Source organism: Bubalus bubalis, chromosome 4 (genome assembly GCF_019923935.1).
Source record: "Bubalus bubalis isolate 160015118507 breed Murrah chromosome 4, NDDB_SH_1, whole genome shotgun sequence".
NCBI classification, from domain to species: Eukaryota; Metazoa; Chordata; class Mammalia; order Artiodactyla; family Bovidae; genus Bubalus; species Bubalus bubalis.
Genome location: NC_059160.1, coordinates 24,467,311 through 24,491,434, shown reverse-complemented (window position 1 = coordinate 24,491,434; position 24,124 = coordinate 24,467,311). Strand labels below are relative to the sequence as shown.

The window sequence follows — 24,124 nt, the reverse complement described above, 5'->3', positions numbered from 1 at the left end:
TGACCTGCATACAGATTTCTCAGGAGGCAGGTAAGGAAGTCTGGTATTCCCATCTCTTCAAGAATTTTCCACAGTTTGTTGTGATCCACATAGTCAAAGGCTTTGTAGTAAATAAAGCTGAAGTAGATGTTTTTCTGGAATTCTCTTGCTTTTTTGATGATCCAACAAATGTTGGCAATTTGATCTCTGGTTCCTCTGCCTTTTCTAAAACCACCTTGAACATCTGGAAGTTCTGAGTTCACGTACTGTTGAAGCCTGGTTGGAGAATTTTGAGTATTACTTTTTAGTGTGTGAGATGAGTGCAATTATGCGTTAGTTTGAACATTCTTTGGCATTGCCCTTCTTTGGGATTGGAATGAAAACTGACCTTTTTCAGTCCTGTGGCCACTGCTGAGTTTTCCAAATTTGCTGACATATTGAGTGCAGCACTTTCACAGCATCATCTTTCAGGATTTGAAATAGCTCAACTGAAATTCCATCACCACCACTAGCTTTGTTCGTAGTGATGCTTCCTAAAGCCTACTTGACTTCGCATTCCAGGATGTCTGGCTCTAGGTAAGTGTGATCTGGGTCATGAAGATCTTTTTTGTATAGTTCTTCTGTGTATTCTTGCCACTTCTTCTTAATATCTTCTGCTTCTGGTAGGTCCATACCATTTTTGTCCTTTATTGAGCCCATCTTTGCATGAAATGTTCCCTTGATGTCTCTAATTTTCTTGAAGAGATCTCTAGTCTTTCCCATTCTATTGTTTTCCTCTATTTCTTTGCATTGATCGCTGAGGAAGGCTTTCTTATCTCTCCTTGCTATTCTTTGGAACTCTACATTCAAGTGGGTATATTTTTCTTTTCTCCTTTGTCTTTGGCTTTTCTTTTCACAGGTATTTGTAAGGCCTCCTCAGAGAACTATTTTGCCTTTTTCCATTTCTTTTTCTTGGGGATGGTCTTGATCACTGCCTCCTCTACAATGTCACAAACCTCTGACCATAGTTCTTCAGGCACTCTATTTATCAGATCTAATCCCCTGAATCTGTTTGTCACTTCCACTGTATAATCATAAGGGATTTGATTTAGGTCATACCCAAATGGTCTAGTGGTATTCCCTACTTTCTTCAATTTCAGTCTGAATTTGCAATAAGGAGTTCATGATCTGAGCCACACTCAGCTCCCAGTTTTGTTTTTGTTGACTGTATAGAGCTTTTCCATTTTTGGCTGCAAAGAAGATAATCAATCTGATTTCGGTATTGACCATCTCGTGATGTCCATGTGTAGAGTCTTCTCTTGTGTTGTTGGAAGAGGGTGTTTGCTATTAACAGTGCATTCTCTTGGCAAAACTCAGATAGCCTTTGTGCTGCTTCATTTTTACTCCAAGGCCAAATTTGCCTGTTACTCCAGGTATCTCTTGACTTCCTACTTTTGCATTCCAGTCCCCTATGATGAAAAGGACATCTTTTTTGTGTGTTAGTTCTAGAAGGTCTTGTAGGTCTTTGTAGAACCATTCAGCTTCAGCTTCTTCAGCATTACTGGTTGGGGCATAGACTTGGATTACTGTGATTTTGAATGGTTTGCCTTGGAAACGAAGAGAGACCATTCTGTCATTTTTGAGACTGCATTCAAGTACTGCATTTTGGACTTTTTTGTTGACTATGAGGGTCACTCCATTTCTTCTAAGGGATTCCTGCCCACAGTAGTAGATATAATGGTCATCTGATTAAATTCACCCATTCCAGTCCATTTTAGTTCACTGATTCCTAAGATGTCAGTGTTCACTCTTGCCATCTCCTGTTTGACCACTTCCAATTTACTTTGATTCATGGACCTAACATTCCAGGTTCCTATGCATTTTTGTTCTTTACAGCATCGGACTCTACTACCATCACCAGCCAGACCCACAACTGGGCGTTGCTTTTGCTTTGGCTCTGTCTCTTCATTCTTTCTGGAGTTACTTCTCCACTGATTGGAGGGTTTAAACAAAACATTGTGCACACCAGAGAACCCACAGAGACTGAGCTAGACCTGCCTTTGAGTGTTTTGTCTCCTGAGGAGGTATGGGTCAGCAGTGGCCTGCTGACCAGGGGCAGCAGGGGCTCTGGGTACAGCAGACCTGGGTATGGCATAAGCCCTCTTGGAGGAGGTCACCATTATCCTCACCACAGAGCCACCAGAACTTACACAGGACTGGGGAAACAGACTCTTGGAGGGCACAAACAAAACCTTGTGCACACCAGGACCTAGGAAAAAGAAGCAGGGACCCCACAGGAGACTGACCCAGACTTGCCCGTAGTGTCCAGGAGTCTCCAGCAGAGGCGTAGGTTGGTGGTAGCCTGCTGCAGGGTGGGGGGCACTGAGTGCAGCAGTGCATGCATGGGACCTTTTTAAGGAGGTCGCCATTATCTTCATTAACTCCACTATAGTTTGGCCTCAGGTCAAACAACAGGGAGGGAACACAGCCCTGCCCATCAACAGAAAATTGGATTAAAGATTTACTAAGCATGGCCCCACTTATCAGAAGAAGACCCAGTTTCCCCCTCAATCAGTCTCTCCCTCAATCAGTCTCTCCCATCAGGAAGCTTCCATAAGCCTCTTATCCTTATCCATCAGAGGGCAGAGAGAATGAAAACCACAATCACAGAAAACTAATCAAAGTGATCACATGGACCACAGCCTTATCTAACTCAGTGAAACTATGAGCATGGGTCATGGTGGAGAGTTCTGACAAAATGTGGTCCACTGGAGAAGGGAAAGGGAATGGCAAAGCACTTCAGCATTCTTGCCTTGAGAACCCCATGAACAGTATGAAAAGGCAAAATGATAGGACACTGAAAGTTGAACTTCCCAGGTCAGTAGGTGCCCAATATGCTACTGGAGATCAGTGGACAAACAACTCCGGAAACAATGAAGAGACATGTGAGAAAGGAGCTCAGCAGTTTGACAAGAGGACAAATCAAACAGAGAGAGACACGAGACCATGGCATGAAGGAGAATGTATTGGCCCAGGATGGCTGGAGAGGAGGCTGTGATGTGGAAGATAAGGTAGTGATGGGAAAACTACAGCCCTTGGATCCTGCTGAGCAGTTTAGCCTTTATCCTTTAGATTATCAGTCCCCAGCCTTTTTGGCACCAGGGGCTGGTTTCGTGGAAGACAATTCTTCTACAGCCTGGGGTGGGGGTTGGGGATGATTTGGGTTTGGGGATGATTCAAATGCATTATATTCATTGTGCACTTTATTTCCGTTATTATTACATCAGCTGCACCTCAGATCATCAGGCATTAGATTCCGGAGGTTGGGGACCTTGCTTTAGAAAACCAGAGTCTTTGTAAAGGGAGAACACACTGAAGGACAGAGAGAAGACAGGAGGTGAATTAGGAAACTGTTGAAACAGGTCCACTGAGAGATGAGTAGGTACAGAACCAAGATAATGTGTGGATCCTGGGGATCAGGGCTGGTCCTTCATTTCCCAGGTCCTCACATTCATCTTGTAATGACACCCAGGGGGAGATGCCTCACTCCACGGTGGCTCCCGCCAGTGAAATGCACACCACGTGCGTAAAACAGAATTGACTAAGGTAGAAACTTCAGTTGCCAAGAAGATCAGGTGCTACCAAGCAGTGGAACTACCTCCACTTCTTCTTGGGAAATCTACCTGAGAAGTCAGATCACTAGGTGGTTACTTGGTTAGCACGACAGTTCAAAACTGAGGACCCAGCTATCTGACTCTGAAGACTGGTCCATCCAGCTCCTAAGAGCCTGATAGTAATAGCCAGCCTCAAGAGGGAGATGCTTGTTAAAGTGGACTAGTTACCCCAGGCCTTTTCTTCTTGGGACTGCTGCTGATATGATGGGATTTGGGCTCTTTGCAATCCCATTTTTAGATCCCATGAAGAAATCTACCCTGGTATTAAATAAATTGATGATGATGTCTGTAGTTTGGGGGGTTTTATGTTTTATTTTTCCCCCAGAGGCAGAAAATACAGAGTTAAATTCAGAGTGTCTACTGTATACTTGATGTATCTTTTATTTTCTTTTGTTTGACCTTCATAACGTGTTTCCAAGGGCTTCCCAGGTGGCACAGTGGTACAGGATCTGCCTGCCAATGCTGGAGCACAGGAGAGTTGGGTTCGATCCCTGGGTTGGGAAGATCCCCTGGAGAAGGGAATGGCAACCCACTCAGTATCCTTGCCTGGAGATCCCATGGAGAGAGGATCCTGGCAGGCTACAGCCCATGAGGTCACAAAGAGTTGGACATGACTGTGCAACTGAGCACACACACACAACATATTTCCAGATAAGTAGTATTGTTACTGGAGAAGGCAATAGCACCCCACTCCAGTACTCTTGCCTGGAAAATCCCATGGACCAAGGAGCCTGGTAGGCTGCAGTCCATGGGGTCGCTAAGAGTCAGACACGACTGAGCGACTTCACTTTCACTTTTCACTTTCATGCATTGGAGAAGGAAATGGCAACCCACTCCAGTGTTCTTGCCTGGAGAATCCCAGGGACGGGGGAGCCTGGTGGGCTGCCGTCTATGGGGTCGCACAGAGTCGGACACGACTGAAGCGACTTAGCAGCCCCAGCAGCAGTATTGTTACCATCTTACTGAAAGGGAAGAAAAGCTGAGGAAGAAACATATGATTTTCCCAAATAAGTGATATCATACAGCCATTTTTTTAAAAGCACCACAAACCTAGTATTTAGAAGCCACAGTGATGTATCGATAGAAGTCCTGGGTGCTTTTAGTCAGAAGGAAGGCATTCAACCTCTCTGAACCTCTGTTTCTTCCTTTAGAAGGAAGAATGGTAATATTTATACATCAGCAGGTGATTTTGATACTATATTGGGTTGGCCAAAAAGTTCGTTCAGGTTTTTCTATACATTGTGATGGGAAAACCTGAAGAAACTTTTTGGCCAACCCAATACAAGATACTTTTAAATGCTTTTTTAATCATAAAGCTTTATGAAAATGTAAACAGCAACCATTTTTATTATTCATTTGAGCTATTCACATAGAGAACTGTAATAGTTAATGTTCATCTAGTGCTTACAAAGTACCAGACCCTGTTGTAAGCTCTGCCATCCATTTGAACTCACTCAATGCTCACAGCCGTGATCCTTGTGAGGTAAGACATCATTGTTCACATTTTACAGATGAAGACGTGAGCCACAGAGAGGTTAAGTAACTTCTGTAAGGTCACATACCAGGCAGTCTAACTCCCCAGTCTCAATTACCTAGATATACTGCAATAGTAAATGTGATTTTTAGCCTGTACTTTCAATGTTCTTTGTCTGCCTTCACCCTGATGCTGGCTCCATGCCCCAGAATCAGTGAGGTTGAACGTTTTGTCATTTGTTTTGTCCTAATAACTTCACCCTGAGCAGCGGATCCTATAAAATAGTAAGGAGAAAGGAAGTAGACAAGGGCCAAGAGAAGATGCGAGTGGATGTTAAACCCTGAATGGTGAAGGTGGTCCTACATTGGCTGACAGTCCTGCAGCAATACCCGAGGCTACTGTAATCTGAGATGTTCCTGAAATGGTGATTTTATTAAAGTTGTGTCACGTTTGATGCCTAGTGATGAAGGGCTGGCACTGTGAAGCTTCGAATGAAGCTGAGCCTTATGAATGTTTAGGGTCAGAGAAGTTACAAGTCTACTGGAATCTAAAGATCATCTCCAATCCCTTCACAATATAACTTTTCTTTTCCCTCTTCCTACTAAAAAAAGAAAAAAGAGGGGGCAGAAATGAGGTTAACTGACAAAGGCCTAATTATTCAACTCTGAGCCTAGAAGTCAGGTTTTCTTCTGCTTAATAGATTGCCTTAAGACTCTGGGGTGAAAAACCAAAGAATTCTGATGCTCTTCTCCCCCTAATGGAATAATCTAGACTATACTGGTTCTGTAAATTTCTGAGGATCTGTGTGATTACCAGGGTTCACAGGCATTATTTTCTGTGTAATATTACTTTGTAATTACACAGGTGTGCTGATGTTCAAAAGAAAGTACCATTCATGACACTTCGTTTCCTCTCTCTTCTGTCTTCCTCTCAATCCCACCCTTCTCTCTCTTCGATTCCAAATCAGGATATTGGCCCTCCTACAACATTCCTTTCCATGAAAAAGTTTACAACTGGAGTGGCTATCCAATACTGGTCAAGAAGCTGGGTTTGGACTACTCTTATGATCTGGCTTCCCGAGCTAAAATCTTCCGGCGTGACCAAGGAAAAGTGACTGATATGGAATCCATGAAATATATCATGCGATACAACAGTACGTAGCACATTTCTCAGGAATCATTCTTCAAAACTCCTTTTCTTCCCCATGGATAAAGAATCCATGTAAGTTTATCACCTCTGTATAAGAAGGCAGTCTAAGAAGTTATTGAATTATTTAGTATTCAGTTGATACTATGCATATCATATGTTCAACAAACAGCATCTTGTCCTTCTTTATAAAAATGATATGGCAGAAGATTCTATGGATTTAATTGAAAAAAGTCTTATGTAAAACACAAAAGAAATAACCCATACTGGGTACCTTTTTTTTTTCTTTTCTTTTTTACCCTACCATCCCAAACACAGATTTCCTTCCAAGGACAAAAGCAGCTACTAAAACAAAAATTACCCATAAACACTTTGTTTTTGATGAACAATATCAAAGTCAGATTCATATTTGGTTAAAAAAACTGGACACACACTTGTGCTCTGTTATTTCTCTTCTGTCCAGTCATCACTGTGAAGGTTTGTGAGTGCAGGTTGAGCCTGGAGTGGGGGCTCGAGGTTGCCTCCCCCCTGTACAAGCCACAGGGGCCTTCCGTATGTGGGAGCAGGCTGAGCAGAGGAGGCCTCTGGGGTGTATGCTCTGGACACCTAGGCTTGAATAGGGCCACACGGCTTACTGTGAAAAAATGCATCTCAGAATGGCCAGCACTCACTCTGTCCCATCACTGTTCCCTAGATTACAAGCAGGACCCTTATAGCAAGGGTGATCCCTGTAATACCATCTGTTGCCGTGAGGACCTAAACTCACACAGTCCGAGTCCTGGAGGTTGCTATGACACCAAGGTAATGTGCTGTTGGGTTCTGTCTGCTTTATTTTGGCTGTGCTGGGTCTTTGCTATTTGGGGTTTTTTCTACTTATGGTGAGCAGAGGCTACTCTCCAGTTGCAGTGCCTGGGCTTCGCACTGCAGTGGCTTCACGGGCTTCAATAGTTGCAGTTCCCGGGCTCTAGAGCACAGGCTCTGTTGTGGCCCATGGGCTTAGGTGCTTGACAGCACGTGGGATCTTCCTGAACCAGGGATCGAACCCGTTCTCCCACATTGGCAGGCGGACTCCTTCCCACTGAGCCACCAGGGAAGCCCCACCCTATTGGTTTTCCAGTGCCTAGGCCTATTCGAAGGCAGAGCTGCAGAGATTTTTGTGGCATAAATCACAATAACGTCTCTTAACTTACTGTGCCTGTGCTCTGTTGCTAAGTTGTGTCTGACTCTGCAACCCCATGGACTGTAGCCTGCCAGGCTCCTCTGTCCATGGAATTTTCCAGACAATACCCGAATGGGTTGACATTTCCTTCTCAAGGGGATCTTCCTGACTCCGGGACTGACCAGTGTCTCCGGCATGGGCAGGAGGATTCTTTACTGCTGAGCCACGTGGGAAGCCCAATGTCTCTTAAACATGAACTCAATTACAGAATCAGCTTTTTCAGGTTATAGTGGTAGGTCCCTTGGACTAACTTCCAGTCCCTGCTCTGTCACTTCATCACATTATCTCACAGTGCTTCTGTTTCCTTATCTGAAAAATGGAAAGAAGAGTACTTGCTTCCTAGGGTTGTTGTGAAGAATGAACAATTTAATATCTATAAAATGTTTACAACAGTACTTAGCATGTTATTTGTAAATGTGCATAACCATGATGATGATGGTGATGATGGTGATAGTGTTGCTGTCTTAAGTTTTCCCAGACTGGCCCAAAGTCCAAAGAACATATTGAGAGCACAGTGATATCACTTTAAACAGAAATTGAACTGAGCTGAAGGAATAAGTATTGGGCCACATGCTCAAGCACTAAAGGGTTTTCACTACACTACAATTGTTAAGCGCTGTAATGTGTCTCACAATATAGGTAATAAGAAAGTTTATAGTGGGGTTGAAGCCCACTCATATAGGCTTGTGAGAACCAGTTGTTTAAAATGTCAACACCAGTTTGATAGCCTGAAATGGTGGAATATTTACATCATGGAAATCAGCAAACACTACAAATTGGGGTCTTTTTTCCTGAGAGAGCTAATTGTTAACAACTTATTGGCACAGGACTGCATCTGGACTGTCCAAGATTATGTGTTAACTATCTAGTGGGTGGAAAAGAATCATTCTACCACATCTTTTTGTACTTTTGGGCTTGGGCATGTGTCTTTTCATTTGCATCTACGGTCCTAAATTCTGAAGAAATCTATTAGATTTAAGAGCTAACTGTTCTATCTGATGCTCTGAAAACTATTAAAAATGCCAACCCCCTGACACATTATTTTTTCTATCAGCCTAACAGCTAAACAGAAGATGGTTTAGAATGGTTTGAGCCAAGCTTTAGTCTTTAATGACCAAGGTTTTGTGTAATGTACAAAAAATTTAGTGGATGTAGTGAGCCTGGCACACATGAAGCCCCAGTGAATGCTTTTGTATTTATTTCTTTTTAATGGTATTTGCAAACATTCAGTAAAGTGTGTAAAAAGTGTTATATCCATTCCAGAGTACACAAAGAGAATTACTTGAACTGGGGAGAAACCAAGCCAAGCTTTCATCTGCCAAATTTTACCTTTTTCAGGAGACAAGAGCCTGCCAATTTTTCATCAAAAAAGGTTCTGTTGAAGCACATATTTTAAAAATATCACTTCTCTTGAGCCATTTTGAATGAGGAAAATCTGAACTTATGAGACATTTTCTGCTTTCCTCTCTAAGCTTAAGTTCTGCTGCGATCCAATGTTCAAGTGTTTTTAAGAACCATGGACCTTATTTTTTGATATCAAGTTCCATCTACTTTAATACTCTTGTTACTGCCCTGATTAATAACAACTTTTACTGAGGAATTAATATATTCTAGGCACTGCTTCAAGTATTTGCTCTCATTAATCCTCATGACAACTCTTCTATGAAGTAGGGTTATTAGTCTAATTTTACAAATAAGAAAACTTGAGTCAAAATAAATTTTGGAGGTTGAATTTTAAATATGAGTAACCTGACTCCAGATCTCACACTTTGGGCTGTTAGTTTAATACTCTTCTACGAGTCAATGCAGGGCTTCCCAGGTGGCACAGTGGTAAAGAATCCACCTGCCAAGCAGGAGACATGGGTTCAATCCTTGGGTTGGGAAGACCCCCCCCACCCCGAACAAGGAAATGGCAACTCACTCCAGTATTCTTGCCTGGGAAATGCTATGGACAGAGGAGCCTGGCAGGTCATGACTTAGTGACTGAACAACTAGTCAATTCACATTTGGATGCCAAATGGACACAGAAGAGCATATTGTGGAAGCTGCAGGATTTTAAGGGGAGCTAATATTGTGACTTTGGACAAAGAGCAGGGACCACATCCAAAGGGGCTTAGTCGTGTTTTTTTCCCCATGGTTTTCTAAAACATCCCCCTCCTCTCTCTCTGCAGGTGGCAGACATCTACCTGGCATCCAAGTACAAAGCCTATGCCATCAGTGGGCCCACTGTACAAGGTGGCCTCCCTGTTTTTCACTGGAGCCGTTTTAACAAAACTCTCCACGAGGGCATGCCAGAGGCCTACAACTTTGATTTTATTACCATGAAACCTGTTTTGTAACTTGACATAAAATGGAGGGAGATAAGGGAATAGAAGGCTGCAAGTAAGATACCAAAGGCACTATTTTAGCTGTTTTTCCATTCAGAATTAGTTTTAATGAAATATATTCAATTCAGTCTATCACTTTCATTTTCTGCTGCTGATTTTGTCATTTTTAAAACAAGCGCCTACAACTGGGTGGGGCACCATACAAGAAACATATGATAAATAAACAATACCATTTCAGCACACAAGCTTATACACTAGAAAGTATGTAGAAACTGCTCCCTCGCCCCGAGATCCACTGTCTCCATGTATGCCTGGCTGCACAGGCCGCACCTCCCAGCTTCCCTTGGGCAGCTATGCCATGTGACAGAGTCCTTGGGGGGGACACCGAGTTGAGTGCTGCTCCCAGGCCCCGCTCCTCAGACCCTGACTCCCTCATGCTCTTTCCCTTTCTCCTCACTGGATGGTTTTCATGACAAAGCCCTAGGGGATGGTGGAACCTCCAAGAGAAATGCAGTTAGTATGTTTTTGTTTTTTTCTGGTCATTAACAAGCAACAGTCAAAGTCCTTCTCTGGTGCACATACATAATACAGCAGACTTTAATGTTGTCACCTATTAGTTAAAAACAGCTTGTCTAACCTAGCAGCAGCTCTGCCTAACGACGTTTCTTTCAAAGCTGGAGGATTATATGTTGTTTGAGTGCCACGGTGTTGTCAAATTAAGTAAACCATACTGAACAGTCTAACAGTGACTCTTAACAAGGTGAGAGACTCACAAAAGAAAACAATACTCATAAGGTCTGAGGATAACAGAATGAATCAGAGTACTCAGAATGTTAAAAACCCAGTAGTTTATTTCAAAGTATAAATTTCAGGCTTGCTGGACAAAATCCCACTACAGTTAACACTTATACAGACACCACTCTACTGTACATTTAAAAAAGAAAAGAAAAAAAAAACCCACAAAAACCTTCAAAACCTAATAAAAATAGGGCAACTCGCTACAGCCCAGTTTCTATTAGACATCAGAAGGTCTTACATTGTCATTATTTACACTTTCAACTGTAATAAAGAAATATTAGGATGCAAGTTTCCTACAAAGGAATTATTTTTATACTTAATTTTGAAATGGCTGATAAAATTCTAAAGCCAGGATTCCCCAAATGATGTTTGATTGCCCAGTTACCTTATTTACAAAAAAAGAAAATTTTAAGGTAGCAATTAAATATAAAGGGTGGGTATTTGACTCTACAAGTAAAAAAAAAAAAGAATGACAAACTTAGCATGATGAAACTGAAGATGTGTTTGTATCGTTCTATTCCTCCCCACTTGGCTGGCTCAAGGGAAGTAAGTTTTTGGAATTGGATAAACCTGCCACACTAATGAAACACTTTACAGGAATTGTTCTAACCTTTTTTGTTTGTCCCAAAATTTTCAGAAAGGGGAGGGGCCATCATTTACCCAGTAGAGAATAAGGCAGGCACAATTATACATTGGTTTTAAATAGAGTTATTTGCAATAATCTAATACTGGGACATGGTCTTTCTGGAAATCAGAATAAAACAGGTCAATGACTGGTCAATGATTAAGTTAAAATAATGAATAAATCACAGGATATTGAAATAGCCCAACAAAGAAAGTCTAGGAGAACACTTGGAAGTCTTTGCGGTAATGTGCTGTGCCAACATTACAGTGTATATAAGTGAGAGAGGAGGATAACGCAGGTATTATTCTGTTAATCTAGTACAGTACTGGAAAATTTGTGGAACAAGATAAATGCATATCATGCAATATTAACACCTTGCTGCATGAACAATAATTTGGAAAATACAAGCAAAAGAGCAAACAAACAAAAAAACCACGTAAACACTTATTGGCTACAGGAAGAGAACTGTATGGTGCAGCCTGCCTAGGGAGTTCTGCTGACAGGTGGTCCTAAGCTCCTTGTTTGAGGTCATTTTATTCAATCAAACTTTTCATTTCTTATCTGGCAATGGGGGTTGGGACAGTGGGGAACACATGTCTGCGAGGCAAATGGCATCCCAACAAACATTCACTTTTCAAGGAAGCAAGCTCTGCTCTTCACTTCTCTCATCAACTTCCACTTTGTTAAATAGCACACAGTATTCTGCATGTTTTAAAAAGTGAGTCCAGAGAAATAGAGGGATATAGTTACCTCATAAAGTTACCTGTTACCAACAGATGTCTTTGTATGTACTTTATAAATGTACTGGCAAGAATATAATTTTAAAATGTGAGGCTTGCTCACACTTAAAATTGGGTGAAAATTACTCTGACAAAGTACAAAGTAGACAGTAACAAACATCACCATTACCTTTAAACGTCGTATAAACATCCTCTATTTCAGGTTGAAGTATCAGAAGTTTCCAGGATTTCCAATAAGGCAATACTTACACAAGTATTGTCAGACTAAAAAGGTAGCAAACTTGCATTCCCAAAATGGGATTATTAAGCTTATTTGTAATACTCTGTGAAAAGATACTGTGAAATTAAAAAAGGTACCATGAAGTGTGATTGCTATTAAAAAATATGTGACCAGTAGCTATTTCTAGTTGAGTCCTCCATTCTCTGTCTCTAAAGAAACAAACCAAACAGAAAGCTCTCTTCAACATTAAAAAACCTGCCTGAAATAAAAACCTAGAGTTCAAGTCTAGCACCCATTGGTAACTCCAATATAACTGTTGCCTATAAATTCTGTGGCAGGCTAATGGAAAGAAACCATCTTATAATATCTTTTCCCTCAAATAATTACAATCTCTCTTTGTACCTTCCCTCCACCACGTGGAATAAAAAGTTTTATTTTACTGTAGTAAATCTATTTTTTAGGGTTACTATTTATTTCTTTTTTCTCTGACAGAAATCACACAGTATAGGTCAAAATAATATTTTCATTCTACTGGGCTTTCTTCACCTGATTATATAATGCTATGAAAGCTTTTTCTTTAAAAAAAAAAAAAAAGGATTAGTAAACATAAAGTACTCACCAAGGGAAGCTTTCTAGGCTAGGTAAGCAAATTATCACATGACCATAAAACCGGTCAATAAAGAACAATTTTGAACATGGGCTTTCTATTCTGTCAACTGAAATGCTCTTCAACACATAATCGACACTGCAACCATTGCAGGTAAAAACATATGTACATGCAGATATAAGACAGGTGCTCACATACATCTAGAAGATCATCAATTTCTCCCTTTAAAATTTTTCATTGGCATGACATTGGCAATTTCTTTACCATCATCATTAGACCCACAATGAATAACGCCTACATAGTTGGTTGGCAAATATGACTCATGGAAATTTTAATTCTCATTGTGGCCTATTTTCTGAAAGCAAAAGGAAGATTTTGGAGCATTTACTTTTGGCAATCTGTAGGCTTTCTTCCACATCAATCAAACTTCACATCCAACCTGACAGTACAGTGACCAGTAAAAGTCTCTAAAGAGAGTTTCTTTACAAGTAGAGTGTTTCCTATTATAAGCCATTGAAGTTGCAAACAAAGCATTAATATGGAAATGACAATTCCCTCTTATAAGTCCAGAATACATTAATGACTTAACTCATTTAAGAAGGCAGGACTATGATTTCAAATATGATATGGAAGATGGCTTGAAAATGTATTCCACAAACTCCACAAATTCCTTTCCAAGTATCGCCAACCCCACTCTCATCCCCCAAATTATGCCATCTCTCCTGTCTTGAGCTACCTACACTCCAACACATACCTGATACCAGTATAACTGGCACTCAAATAGAAAATCCATGATCAAAGTTTGATTAAAACTTTGAAGAGGAACAGAGATGCACAGAAGTTGTAAAGTCATTCTTACATAAATGACCCCAAAGGATATACTTTAAACCTTATCCAAAGCTGACATGTGGTGAATCAGATAAAATTTAGCACCATCAAAAGAAAGATTAATAATACAGGAAGAATGATATGAGGATAAAGAAGAAATGGAGCTTTCCCTTTGATAGTTTAGCTTACTGTATTTTGTGAATTTTACTATTTACTTTCTTTGAAAGAATACTATGGGTGATAAGGTATGCTTTGGGTGATAAGGTAAACCAGAATTGCTTTCATAATCTCTAAGACAGTGTGCAACATAGATATAAAATATATTTGAAGGGAAATTGGCTTATATAAATGTGGTCTTCTTTTGGTTCATTTTACAGAGTTAAATAGTGACCAGAAATAAAGAGCATTAATTTTCTTGGAAGAAAAGAGAAAGTTAAATGTAATGATGTCACTGATCAGACTACATATAAAAGCCTTGGTCTATAATTTACTTGAGGGAAATGTGCTACATTTGGTGGAGAAAAAGGAGAAATGAGGATGAAAGGTTGACAGAGAAGAGTAAACCACAATGGAAAAATGGCCCTGTTTACTTTTGCAGTTAATCTTTAAGGCACAAAAATAAATGGAAAAAATCTCAGATTAGAAAAGGGAGGGCCCACTGCAATTCTTTTTCATCGAATTGACAACCCAGAAAAGACAAAAGAAAACATGAAAAGATCTTTTCCTGTGTTCAAATTAACCTTTTTAAACTATTTGACCATTTTGCTTTTTATTTTTTCTTTGGGTTCCATTTAGAGTCAGTTTAAATCATCTATCTATAAACCTACAAATCACATAGAAGCAGAATCATGCCAGATACATACCTCAAATCCTTTGATCTACTTGCTTCACATTGGAAGAGAGGTAAATTTGAGAATGAAAATGGGAGATTCCACTGTAATAAACATATAAATACAGAAAAGCACACACCACACATATACTCCAGCCTCAAAACTAAAGCAAGGTGCACATTTACATTTCAAAACCTTGAAGCCTGAATTGTTCAGGAAAAGATTCTGCTTTATGGGCTGACTTTATTCTGATTATAAACAAATGTAGTGTATATACACATCGGTCCAAGAAATCTTGCACAATGTGCATTTTACAATGGGTATCATGCACAAGATTAAAACAAGACCAAAAAGTAGAACTTCTGAAAGAGGAAGAGGGAAAGGCTCCAAGGTTTAACTGCTCTGCGAAGAAGAGATCACATCTGTTGACTGAGGATCACAGAAAGGTCCAAAACGCCCATAAATATCCTTGGCTCGTACTGCAAAGTAGTATTTGCTGCCAGACACGAACTGGGTGAGAGTGCATGCCATGGGCAAGGGAAGTGCCTTGACTTCGCCAATCTTCTTCCACTGTGAGGGTACAGTGGCACTGGGTTCCTCGTGGTAAGCGTACAGGTGGTAGCTGTCAACAGTGGCGCAGCTTCTGTCCACCTCCAGAACACTCCAGGACAGTACAATGCCATTTTGACTCTGAACTCGTGCTAACTTCAAGTGAGGCTTCTGAGGCAGAGATGTGCTGGCAGCTTCAGGGGGCAGACGCTGTGGTTGTGGGGCTTCTGGTAAGGGTGCCGGGTGCACAGGGCGTGGGGGCTCCTAACAAAAAAAGAGTCATGTTGATGGATAATGATTGGAGAAAGGACTGTTTGTTAATGCGAGAACTGTAACATCCTAGAAATCACTTACTTTTAGAGAGTCTTCATTTTACATCAAGAATACTGGGAAATAGCAAATATCACACATCTGGCAAGTTCTCCCTGATGATTTGAAATCAGTTCATGACCCAGAAGATGAGTGTTGAGATTATTCCCTCTGTGCTTTTTGGGTCTGAGATACTGAGTTTCCCTTAGGAGACAAAAGCCCTGGCTGATGGAACATCATCTTGACAGACACTGAAATAATCGTCTACTTCTGATAAAATAATTAATGATTTAATGATCTATACCACAGACTCTTGTTTTAATATAACATTTTTTAATAACATATGTTGGCAGTCTATCAATCATCTAAAATTTGAGTATCAACTCTACTTTCATTTTCAGACTGTTTCTCCATAAAAAGACTAGCATATTCTTGTAAGTTAAGTACGTATAACACTGACTGTATATTATGTTCTTGGTCAGTCTGCATGAAAAAGGTGACATTTATACCAGACTGTGAGAGAGAGAATTTAGAAATGTAGAAATAGTTGTGAATCTTTCTGCTAATAGGTAAAAGCATGAACAAGAGCATGGGGATAGGCAAGTGAGGGGATTTATGGGCAAAAACACGGAGAACATGAAGAAGAACATGGAAGAAGAAATTTGGAAAGGTAAGTTAAGGCCAGATAATGAAAAAGCATGAATACTAAGCTTACAAACTGACTTAATGCTGGACATTATTATCATCTGGTTTTAAGATTACAATGATAACAGGTTTTTCAAAAAGATTTAAGTAAGAGCCAGGAAACAGAGATATAAGTGGTCTTTTTTTCCCCCCAAGTCAAACATTATTGCTCACTGACCTTAGTTTGGAAGTCATGAAAAAAATAAGATTTCCTTAACTGAAATTCATTTAACAAAATTATGTTTTAATATGTATTTCATTAAATGGATAATTTGCATATACTAAATAGTGAATTCTGTGAAGATCTGATATCTTCTAAATCTCCATGCCTTTTCAAAGTTCAGCGCTAGTAATGTGCACGTAGTAACAACTCAAAAAAGGATCTGCCAAATAATCTCAAGGAATGAAAATATGCTGAAATTCATGTGTGAAGTGGAAAAAAATTCATATACACATCTAGAGAAAAGCATAATCCACAGTTTAAAAGCTAAAATAGATACAAAGTTAGAGGGGGAAAAAAGGCAAATGCAAATACATGAAACATGGAAAGCTGAAGAAAAACAGATTTGAATACTGGCCATCTTACTGTATTACTTCTCTCAAATTAAGTAAATAACATTAAATAAACATACAACTAGTAAGATCTATGAGAAGGCTGAAGTCATGAACTTGACTGGAGAGAGTAGGAATTTAAGGAGTGTGATAACAGCTTACAGCCTATAACAGCCCTTTCTAATTCTTAAAATTCGAGGCTACCAAATCCTCTCATATCTTAAAACAGTTAAGTCAACTGAGTTACTGTTTTGTTTCTGCCACTGCAATGGAGGTTTCTATTGAAGTTTTAGAGATAATATATCAGGGATTTGCTTCAAAATATTCCAGTGCATACACAGGTTTTAGGAGTTTGTGGGTGGCAATACAGAAGAAAGAAGACTGGCTATGACTGCTGAAGACTGATGACTACTGAAGACAGGTGATGGGTATGTAGGGATTGCTACACTAGTCTTTCTACTTTTATATATATTTTTGAAAATTCCCAGTTAAAAATATTATTAAAATTAAATTAAAAGGATGTTTCTTCTATGAGATACTGCTGCTGCTGCTGCTAAGTCACTTCAGTTGTGTCCGGCAGCCCACCAGGCTCCACCATCCCTGGGATTCTCCAGGCAAGAACACTGGAGTGGGTAACCATTTCCTTCTCCAATGCATGAAAGTGAAAAGTGAAAGTGAAGTCGCTCAGTCGTGTCCGACTCTTTGCGACCGCATGGACTGCAGCCTACCAGGCTCCTCCGTCCATGGGATTTTCTAGGCAAGAGTACTGGAGTGGGTTGCCATTGCCTTCTCCGATGAGATAAGTGTATTTATTGTAAGACAATTCATATGGAATCATGTGTTAAAAAAAGCTCTGATGGATCATCACATTTGCAAAACTGTGGCATAAATAAGAGATTTTTACTATATATTTCTCAAAGGAATATGGGATGAAGTAAGTTATTTGTAGTTGCAAACAACAGTAATGAGATATTTGCCACAGATCCTATAAAGCTAGATCTGAAGCACTGTGACAACATGCTGGAGGTGCTGGGACCAGAAAAATTTGAGTTTTAAAATGGCTCTGCCTCTGACACTAGTTTGGTAATGACACTGAGTAATCACTTAATGATCTCTAAGACACAGTAGCCTCTTCTATCAAATGGACAATATTGATTCTCAAGGGCTTCCCTGGTGGCTCAGACGGGAAAGACTCCGCCTGCAATGCAGGAGACCTGGGTTTGATCCCTGGGTTGGGAAGATCCCCTGGAGGAGGACGTGGCAACCCACTCCAGTATTCTTGCCTGGAGAACCCCATGGATAGAGGAACCTGGTGGGCTACAGTCCCACTGTATGGGGTCACAAAGAGTTAGTCACAACTGAGCGACTAAGCACACAGCAGGGTTGGGAGGAGTAAATAAAATAATGCAAGTAAAATAGTAGACTGCCTGGTGTATGTGAAGTGCTCCATTAACGTGACTTTTTTTCACTGCAGTGGGACAGTAAAATAACAGCTGCTAAGAGCACAGGCTCTGGAACTGGAATGTAATGGGTTTTATGAGGTATGACCTGGGGCTGGTTATTCAACCACTCTGTACATTAGCTGCCATACCAATAATAAAGGATAAAAAAAGAAAGCTAGAGTTCTAAAGAATTTCTGTGTAAGGACCACATAAATTTACAGTGCCTTGTGCATAGAAAGCACTTCACAAACTTAGCCATTATGATGTATATTTTAAAAAGGATGCATTGCTTGGTAAAAAGTGGTATCAGCCTCAATCTCCTACCACCATTAGAGCCAGCATTTCCATTCACACACTCTATCATACCAAATACTATTACAGTCAGGTCACAGGATAATGTGACATTGATTTGGAGACTAAAACTAAGGAGAAATCTTTGGTTTTCTCTATTATTTCTTAACCAATGAGTTCCCAATACCACTGGATGATTAAAAGTAGTAACTGATAAGTCAGAAAAAGACAAATATTATATGATATCACTTATATGTGGAATCCAAAAAACACAAATGGACTTCTTTACAGAACAGAAACAGGCTCACAGACACAGAAAATAGTTATGGTTACCAAAGGAGAGGGGAAGGGATAAATTAGGAGTATGGGAGCACCAGATACACATCACTATGTATAAAATAGATAAACAACAAGGATTTACTCTATAGCACAGGCAACTCCATTCAGTATCTTATAATAAACTATAATGGAAAAGAATCTGAAGCTGTACACCTGAAACTACCACAATACTGTAAATCAACTACAGTTAAATTAAAAAAAATCTTTTAATTAAAAGTTTAAAATAAAACCAATAAAATGATAGCAATGTAACAGAACTAGTATAAAATTCTGAGGAAAAAAATAAAATTAAACATGCAATAATATTTCTTAAAATATTCAATACTTTAAAAAAATATTCACTACTCAAGAATGCTCTCTTTAACCTAACCATAAGTTTAACATGGTCTATTTCACTTCTCATGCCCCAGACGTGGACTCTTTTATATGCTGCACACCACCACAAGCAAACTCTATACTCCCCAACCATCATTACCCAGAAGTGGTTCTGGGTAATGGTGACAGTACCAACCGCAGTGGTATCTGACAGCATTATAGGTGAGAATTTTGTGAAGCCAAGGGTCCTCACTTACAGTATGCACTTGCGGTGGTCGGTGATGCACTGTGAGCTGAGGTCCCGTTGATCCCAGGGTTAATCCATTGTTTACAACATATGTAGTTGCTTGAGGCACTCGGACTGTAACACCTATAAAAGAAAATGAAGTGATAGAATTAGAGTTCTATTCTCAATTTGGTAGAACACTGAATTAAACATTTAAAAATCAGTAAAGTGATGTTTTTAAAATTCAAAAGAAAAAATATATCTAACCTAGAAGTCTATACTCAGCTAAAGTATCATTTGAGCATGAGGATAAAGAAATTCTCCCATATGCAAGCTACCAAAATAAATAGTCTACCTCCATGAACTTTTCTTCAAGTAGCCACAGAGAGACAAGATCAATAAAGGACAACAGGAGACACAGTGAACAGGAGATCCAGCATAGGAAAGAAATCAATGCAATCCATACCCAAAATCCTAGCACACTGAAACATTGGAGGTATGCAGAACATAGAAGGCAGACAGGCCAGAACGGAGCACTGGGACTCTAAAGATAGAAAACATGAAGCTCTCTTCACAAAGATCTCTGCTGCCTCCAGAACAGGCAAGTTAATCTTGCCTCATTTTAACAATGTTCCTCTCTTCCTTTCCATGCTCTGCTGATCATCTGAGGATACTCATTTCATCCAACAGAAAACTTTATACAGACATTAGGGCAACAAAAGCAGAAAATTTAGAAGCAGACTTCCTCAGTGGTACAGTACATAAGAATTCACCTGACAATGCAGAGGACACAGCTTTGACCCCTGGTCTGGGAAGATCCCACATGCCACGGGGCAACTACTGAGACTGCTCTAGAGTCCAGTCTACTCTACAGCTGCAACTACTGAAGCCCGAGCCCCTAGAGCCTGCACTGCACAAGTCACCGCGATGCGAAAGCTGAACACCACAACTAGAGAGTAGCCCCTGTTCCCTGCAACTACAGAAAGCTCATGTGCAGCAATGAAGACCCAGTGTGACCAAAAATAAAATAATTTTTTAAATTAAAAAATGGAGAAAATTTAGAAGCCTCTCATCGCTCAACCATATTTCTGCAATATATCCAGTACTGTGGGTACCTTGCCTGGGGTGAGCCCTGTTTCCCAGAATTCATTTAAGACACTGCTGACGGATTTCCCCAGAGAAAGCTCTTGTAAACTTGAGAAAGCTAAAGCCAGAATGTGAACTAGAGACTCTGTTTAGTTTATTTTCTCCTATAGCCATCACCTAATAATGGCATGACTGAAGTTTCAGTAAACAGCTGGATTTGTCCCTGCTTGTTAAGTTTTGCAAAACTAAATATTTTTAGTGATACCTATAGAGATTGCAAAACCATATAGAAAAACAGAAAGTAAGGGTGATGGTTACCTCTGATGGAAAGGGAGAAGGATGCAATTAAGAGCAGGCATACACAGACTTATGGATTCTGATAAAGTTCTATTTCTTAGCCTAGTGGAGAGTTCATATGTGGTTCATTTTGCTATTTTTCTTTAAGCTTTAAATATATTCTTTATAGAAACTTGTTTGTATATTTTGCAACTGAAAACATATATATTTCATATATATATGTGTGTGTGTACACACACACACACACACACACACACACACACACACACACACACAGAAATTACAAGTTACCTTAAACATTTTCCCATCTTTTATTTCTCAGCCACTTTCCATACCTTTAAGACTCTCATTGGAGGCTATCCTTTACCATTATCTCCATCTGGGCTAAGTCACAATTGATCATTCCCATTTTAATTAGGCAAGTTGTCTCTAAAGTATGGTACAGACCAACATCAAATCAAGTAGGCCATAAATAATTAAACTGAAGACAACACACAGAACACAAATTAGATACCAGTCCATTTTTTTCTGGTTAACTCTCCTAAGAAAAGAAAATGAATGAATAATAGTTTTAGTATGATATTGAACACTTTTTGTTGCATCTAACATCAATATAAGCCACTCCAACTACATGCAAAAGAACAACATAAACAGGAAAAAGGTCTCTTACTGTTTTGGGGATTGACCTGCCGAACAGCAGGAGCCTGCATAACAGTCCCTCGCAGGGGAGCCTGAGCTGGTGGTGCGGGCAGGGTTGTATAAACGACCTGGTGGTTTGCAGGAGCTCTCGGTACAGGGAGTCTTGTGGTCACCTGAGTCACTGGACGATGTGTTACATTCACGGTGGTTGGAGCTAATGAAAAGCAGAGAAATAGATTTAAGATGCAGTAAATTCTATGTTAAGTAAGCAATATTAAATAACAATTCACTTTATACAAAATCTAATTTACTATAATAGACAAGAGTCTCCTTTTGTAATCATGAAAAAGTTAAGAATGACAGGCTCAACCAAGGTTAATATTAGTACAATCCAAGTTTGAGAAGAAAAGAACACCTCAACCATGTCCAAGGCCCTTCCCACTCTAGTCTGTCTAGATAAATAAACATGTGAAGATGAAGAAAGGGTTTAGACTTTGGGGAGTATGATCCTATAGGAGTGACTTGGAAGGGTGAATTTTCCCTTCCTCAATGTTAAATTATTCTTAGCAGAGTGGAATTTTAGGCCCTCCAGGCTTTCTACTAATGGGTATAAATCCAAAAGAATAACTTGTGGTCCCATAGCTCAAAAAACTGACTGGCTATTATAACTGACAGGTTCTTCAGATAAGTCAAATCACCTCCTATTCCAAACAATAAAATACCTATTAAAATATAGGCTTCTTCGTTCTCTATCATGGCCTTGAGTGATATTAACATATATTTATCAATAATAAGTTTTAAAATGCTCACCGACAGCATGGAGTACAAATAGTGATTTTAAGGAGTTAACAATTTTTTGTTAAAACTTTCTGAATTAGAACTACATTTTACAAATGATGTGTTAGCTATATAAAACAAATCAATAATCAATATACTTTCCTATGGAAAAATATGTTCTACAATAAAACAAATTTGGAGGTAAAAACTGTATACAATAAAGAGACTCCTTAGCCTTTATATATCCTAACTTTCAATGTGAGTCTTTACAAAGAAGAAGAAAGTATATAAGGAGGAATACTTAGCTCTTCATCTTTTTATTCCCCATTTTATTATCTATACTATTAACACTTCTTTCTAAATCATCTAAATTGACTGTCATTTTATTTCACTGGATAAAATTTGATGTAAGCTCAATGCTTTCCTTAATGAGAAAAGTGTTTATGTAAGCATTTCACAGATAAATTTCTTAAGCAATGGGCTATTTTATGAAGAAGACGACCTGTCTTAATTGGCTTCCAAACAGATTAGGGGAGAAGGCAATGGCGCCCCACTCCAGTACTCTTGCCTGGAAAATCCCATGGATGGAGGAGCCTGGTAGGCTGTAGTCCATGGGGTCTCTACGAGTCGGACACGACTGAGCGACTTCACTTTCACTTTTCACTTTCATGCATTGGAGAAGGAAATGGCAACCCACTTCAGTGTCCTTGCCTGGAAAATCCCAGGGACAGGGGAGCCTGGTGGGCTGCCGTCTATGGGGTCACACAGAGTCGGACACGACTGAAGTGACTTAGCAGCAAACAGATTAGGAGATACAAACTACATCTTGAAAATGTCTAATTAATAGCTTCTTGAGAGGTAGCAGGGAAAATATTAATGGTTATCTTCTGACAGTAGTGTTAGGCCAGTTAAAACAATTTCTAGTTAAGAATCACTGAAAAACTCTTATTTGATCAATTATAACATCTTGGTTATAATTAGAATGAATCATTATATTCATCCCTTCCAGAGAAACTGTATTCATTTCTGCTGTTTACACTGCCAGATGACAAAGACATATATAGTTTAACTCTTCTTTATAACCATTCTGTATCAGTGCTGCTAGTTAAAAGACTGTCTGCAAAATTAAGTTACACTGCATTCAAAAACACACTTTGTCTTCAAAATGACAATGAGGAATATGCCAATACAATTTTTTAAAAAATAAAAAATAACAATGATTATTCTTAATCTTCTAATCTTTTAAAAAAATAATTATAGCTTTTATAACTTATTACTAACATAATTAGGGTTAAAACAAGTTCATCTCAAGGGAATGTGAAGAAAAGGACAAAATATCTGCAAAAGACATTATTTGGTAAAGGACTCATCCAAAACATACAAAGAACTAGAACTCAACAGTAAGAAAATGTACAACCCAGTTAAAAAGTGGACAAAGGATCTGAACAGACACCTCACCAAAGAAGACGAACAGATGGCAAACAAGCACAGGAAAAGCTGCTCAACATAATATATCATCAGGGAGATGCAAATCAAATAACAGTGAAATTCTACTATCCCTATTAGAACGGTGAAAATCTAAAACACTAGCAATACCAAATGCTGGTGAGGATGTGGAGCAACAGTTCCTTCCTCACACTCACTGCTGGTAAAAATGCAAACTGGTACAGCCACTCTACTCTGGCAGTTTCTGCAAAACCATACTCTTCCTGTATGATCCAGTAATCATGTCCATTGGTACTTACCTAAATGACCTAATTTTCTGTCTAACCTTTCCACTCAGTTTCACAGTCATATTTCACAACAGGCAAAACTAAAGTTTCAGCTCAGTGATTCAGCAAGTTTACCTGTAGGTAGCAAGTGTATGGTTGTCTGAGATGGTCCACTTGTTGGCACTCCAGATGGCTGAAGAGGTGGTGCTGGCTGGATGGGTTGCAACGGTCGAGATAAAGCCTGAGAAGAACTCATGGTTGACACAGGGGTATGATTTACCTTTTTAGGGTCTGTTAATTAAAAGTGAAGCAATATGATTACTGATAGAAAAATATTAGATATACAAGTTTATCTTTGCCATTCAGTCACATTTTACCACTAAGAGAACAATTTCATTGTATTTTAATTAAGTGTACTTCTGCCAATGTGAAAACCAAGTCAGAACCTTAAATAATTCAC

General features: G+C 39.4%; 2 protein-coding genes across 13 annotated transcripts in view; one reads left to right on the top strand and one right to left on the bottom strand.

Annotated features, from left to right (window-relative positions):
- The window catches only part of PLBD1 (phospholipase B domain containing 1), an 88,248-nt gene extending 78,309 nt beyond the window's left edge, over positions 1 to 9,939 (top strand). The window contains exons 9-11 of the mRNA XM_006055151.3: positions 6,074 to 6,259; positions 6,947 to 7,053; positions 9,643 to 9,939. Of these exons, the coding sequence (XP_006055213.2) occupies positions 6,074 to 6,259; positions 6,947 to 7,053; positions 9,643 to 9,810 (461 nt within the window). The 3' untranslated portion in view covers positions 9,811 to 9,939. The remainder of the gene's footprint in view (positions 1 to 6,073; positions 6,260 to 6,946; positions 7,054 to 9,642) is intronic.
- A 690-nt stretch (positions 9,940 to 10,629) lies between these two features.
- LOC102404182 (activating transcription factor 7 interacting protein) overlaps positions 10,630 to 24,124 on the bottom strand; it is a 115,588-nt gene continuing 102,093 nt past the window's right edge. For 9 of the 12 annotated variants that reach the window (XM_006055144.4, XM_006055142.4, XM_006055145.4 and 6 more), the window contains 5 exons: positions 23,800 to 23,955; positions 21,207 to 21,389; positions 21,051 to 21,077; positions 19,185 to 19,297; positions 10,630 to 15,259 (listed from right to left, as the gene is read on the bottom strand). In XM_006055144.4, coding sequence (XP_006055206.2) covers positions 14,840 to 15,259; positions 19,185 to 19,297; positions 21,051 to 21,077; positions 21,207 to 21,389; positions 23,800 to 23,955 — 899 coding nt within the window. In that variant the 3' untranslated portion in view covers positions 10,630 to 14,839. Of the gene's footprint in view, positions 15,260 to 15,349; positions 15,509 to 19,184; positions 19,298 to 21,050; positions 21,078 to 21,206; positions 21,390 to 23,799; positions 23,956 to 24,124 lie in introns of all 12 variants that reach the window. The other 3 variants (XR_327273.3, XR_003108710.2, XM_044941185.2) reach the window with 3 other exon arrangements.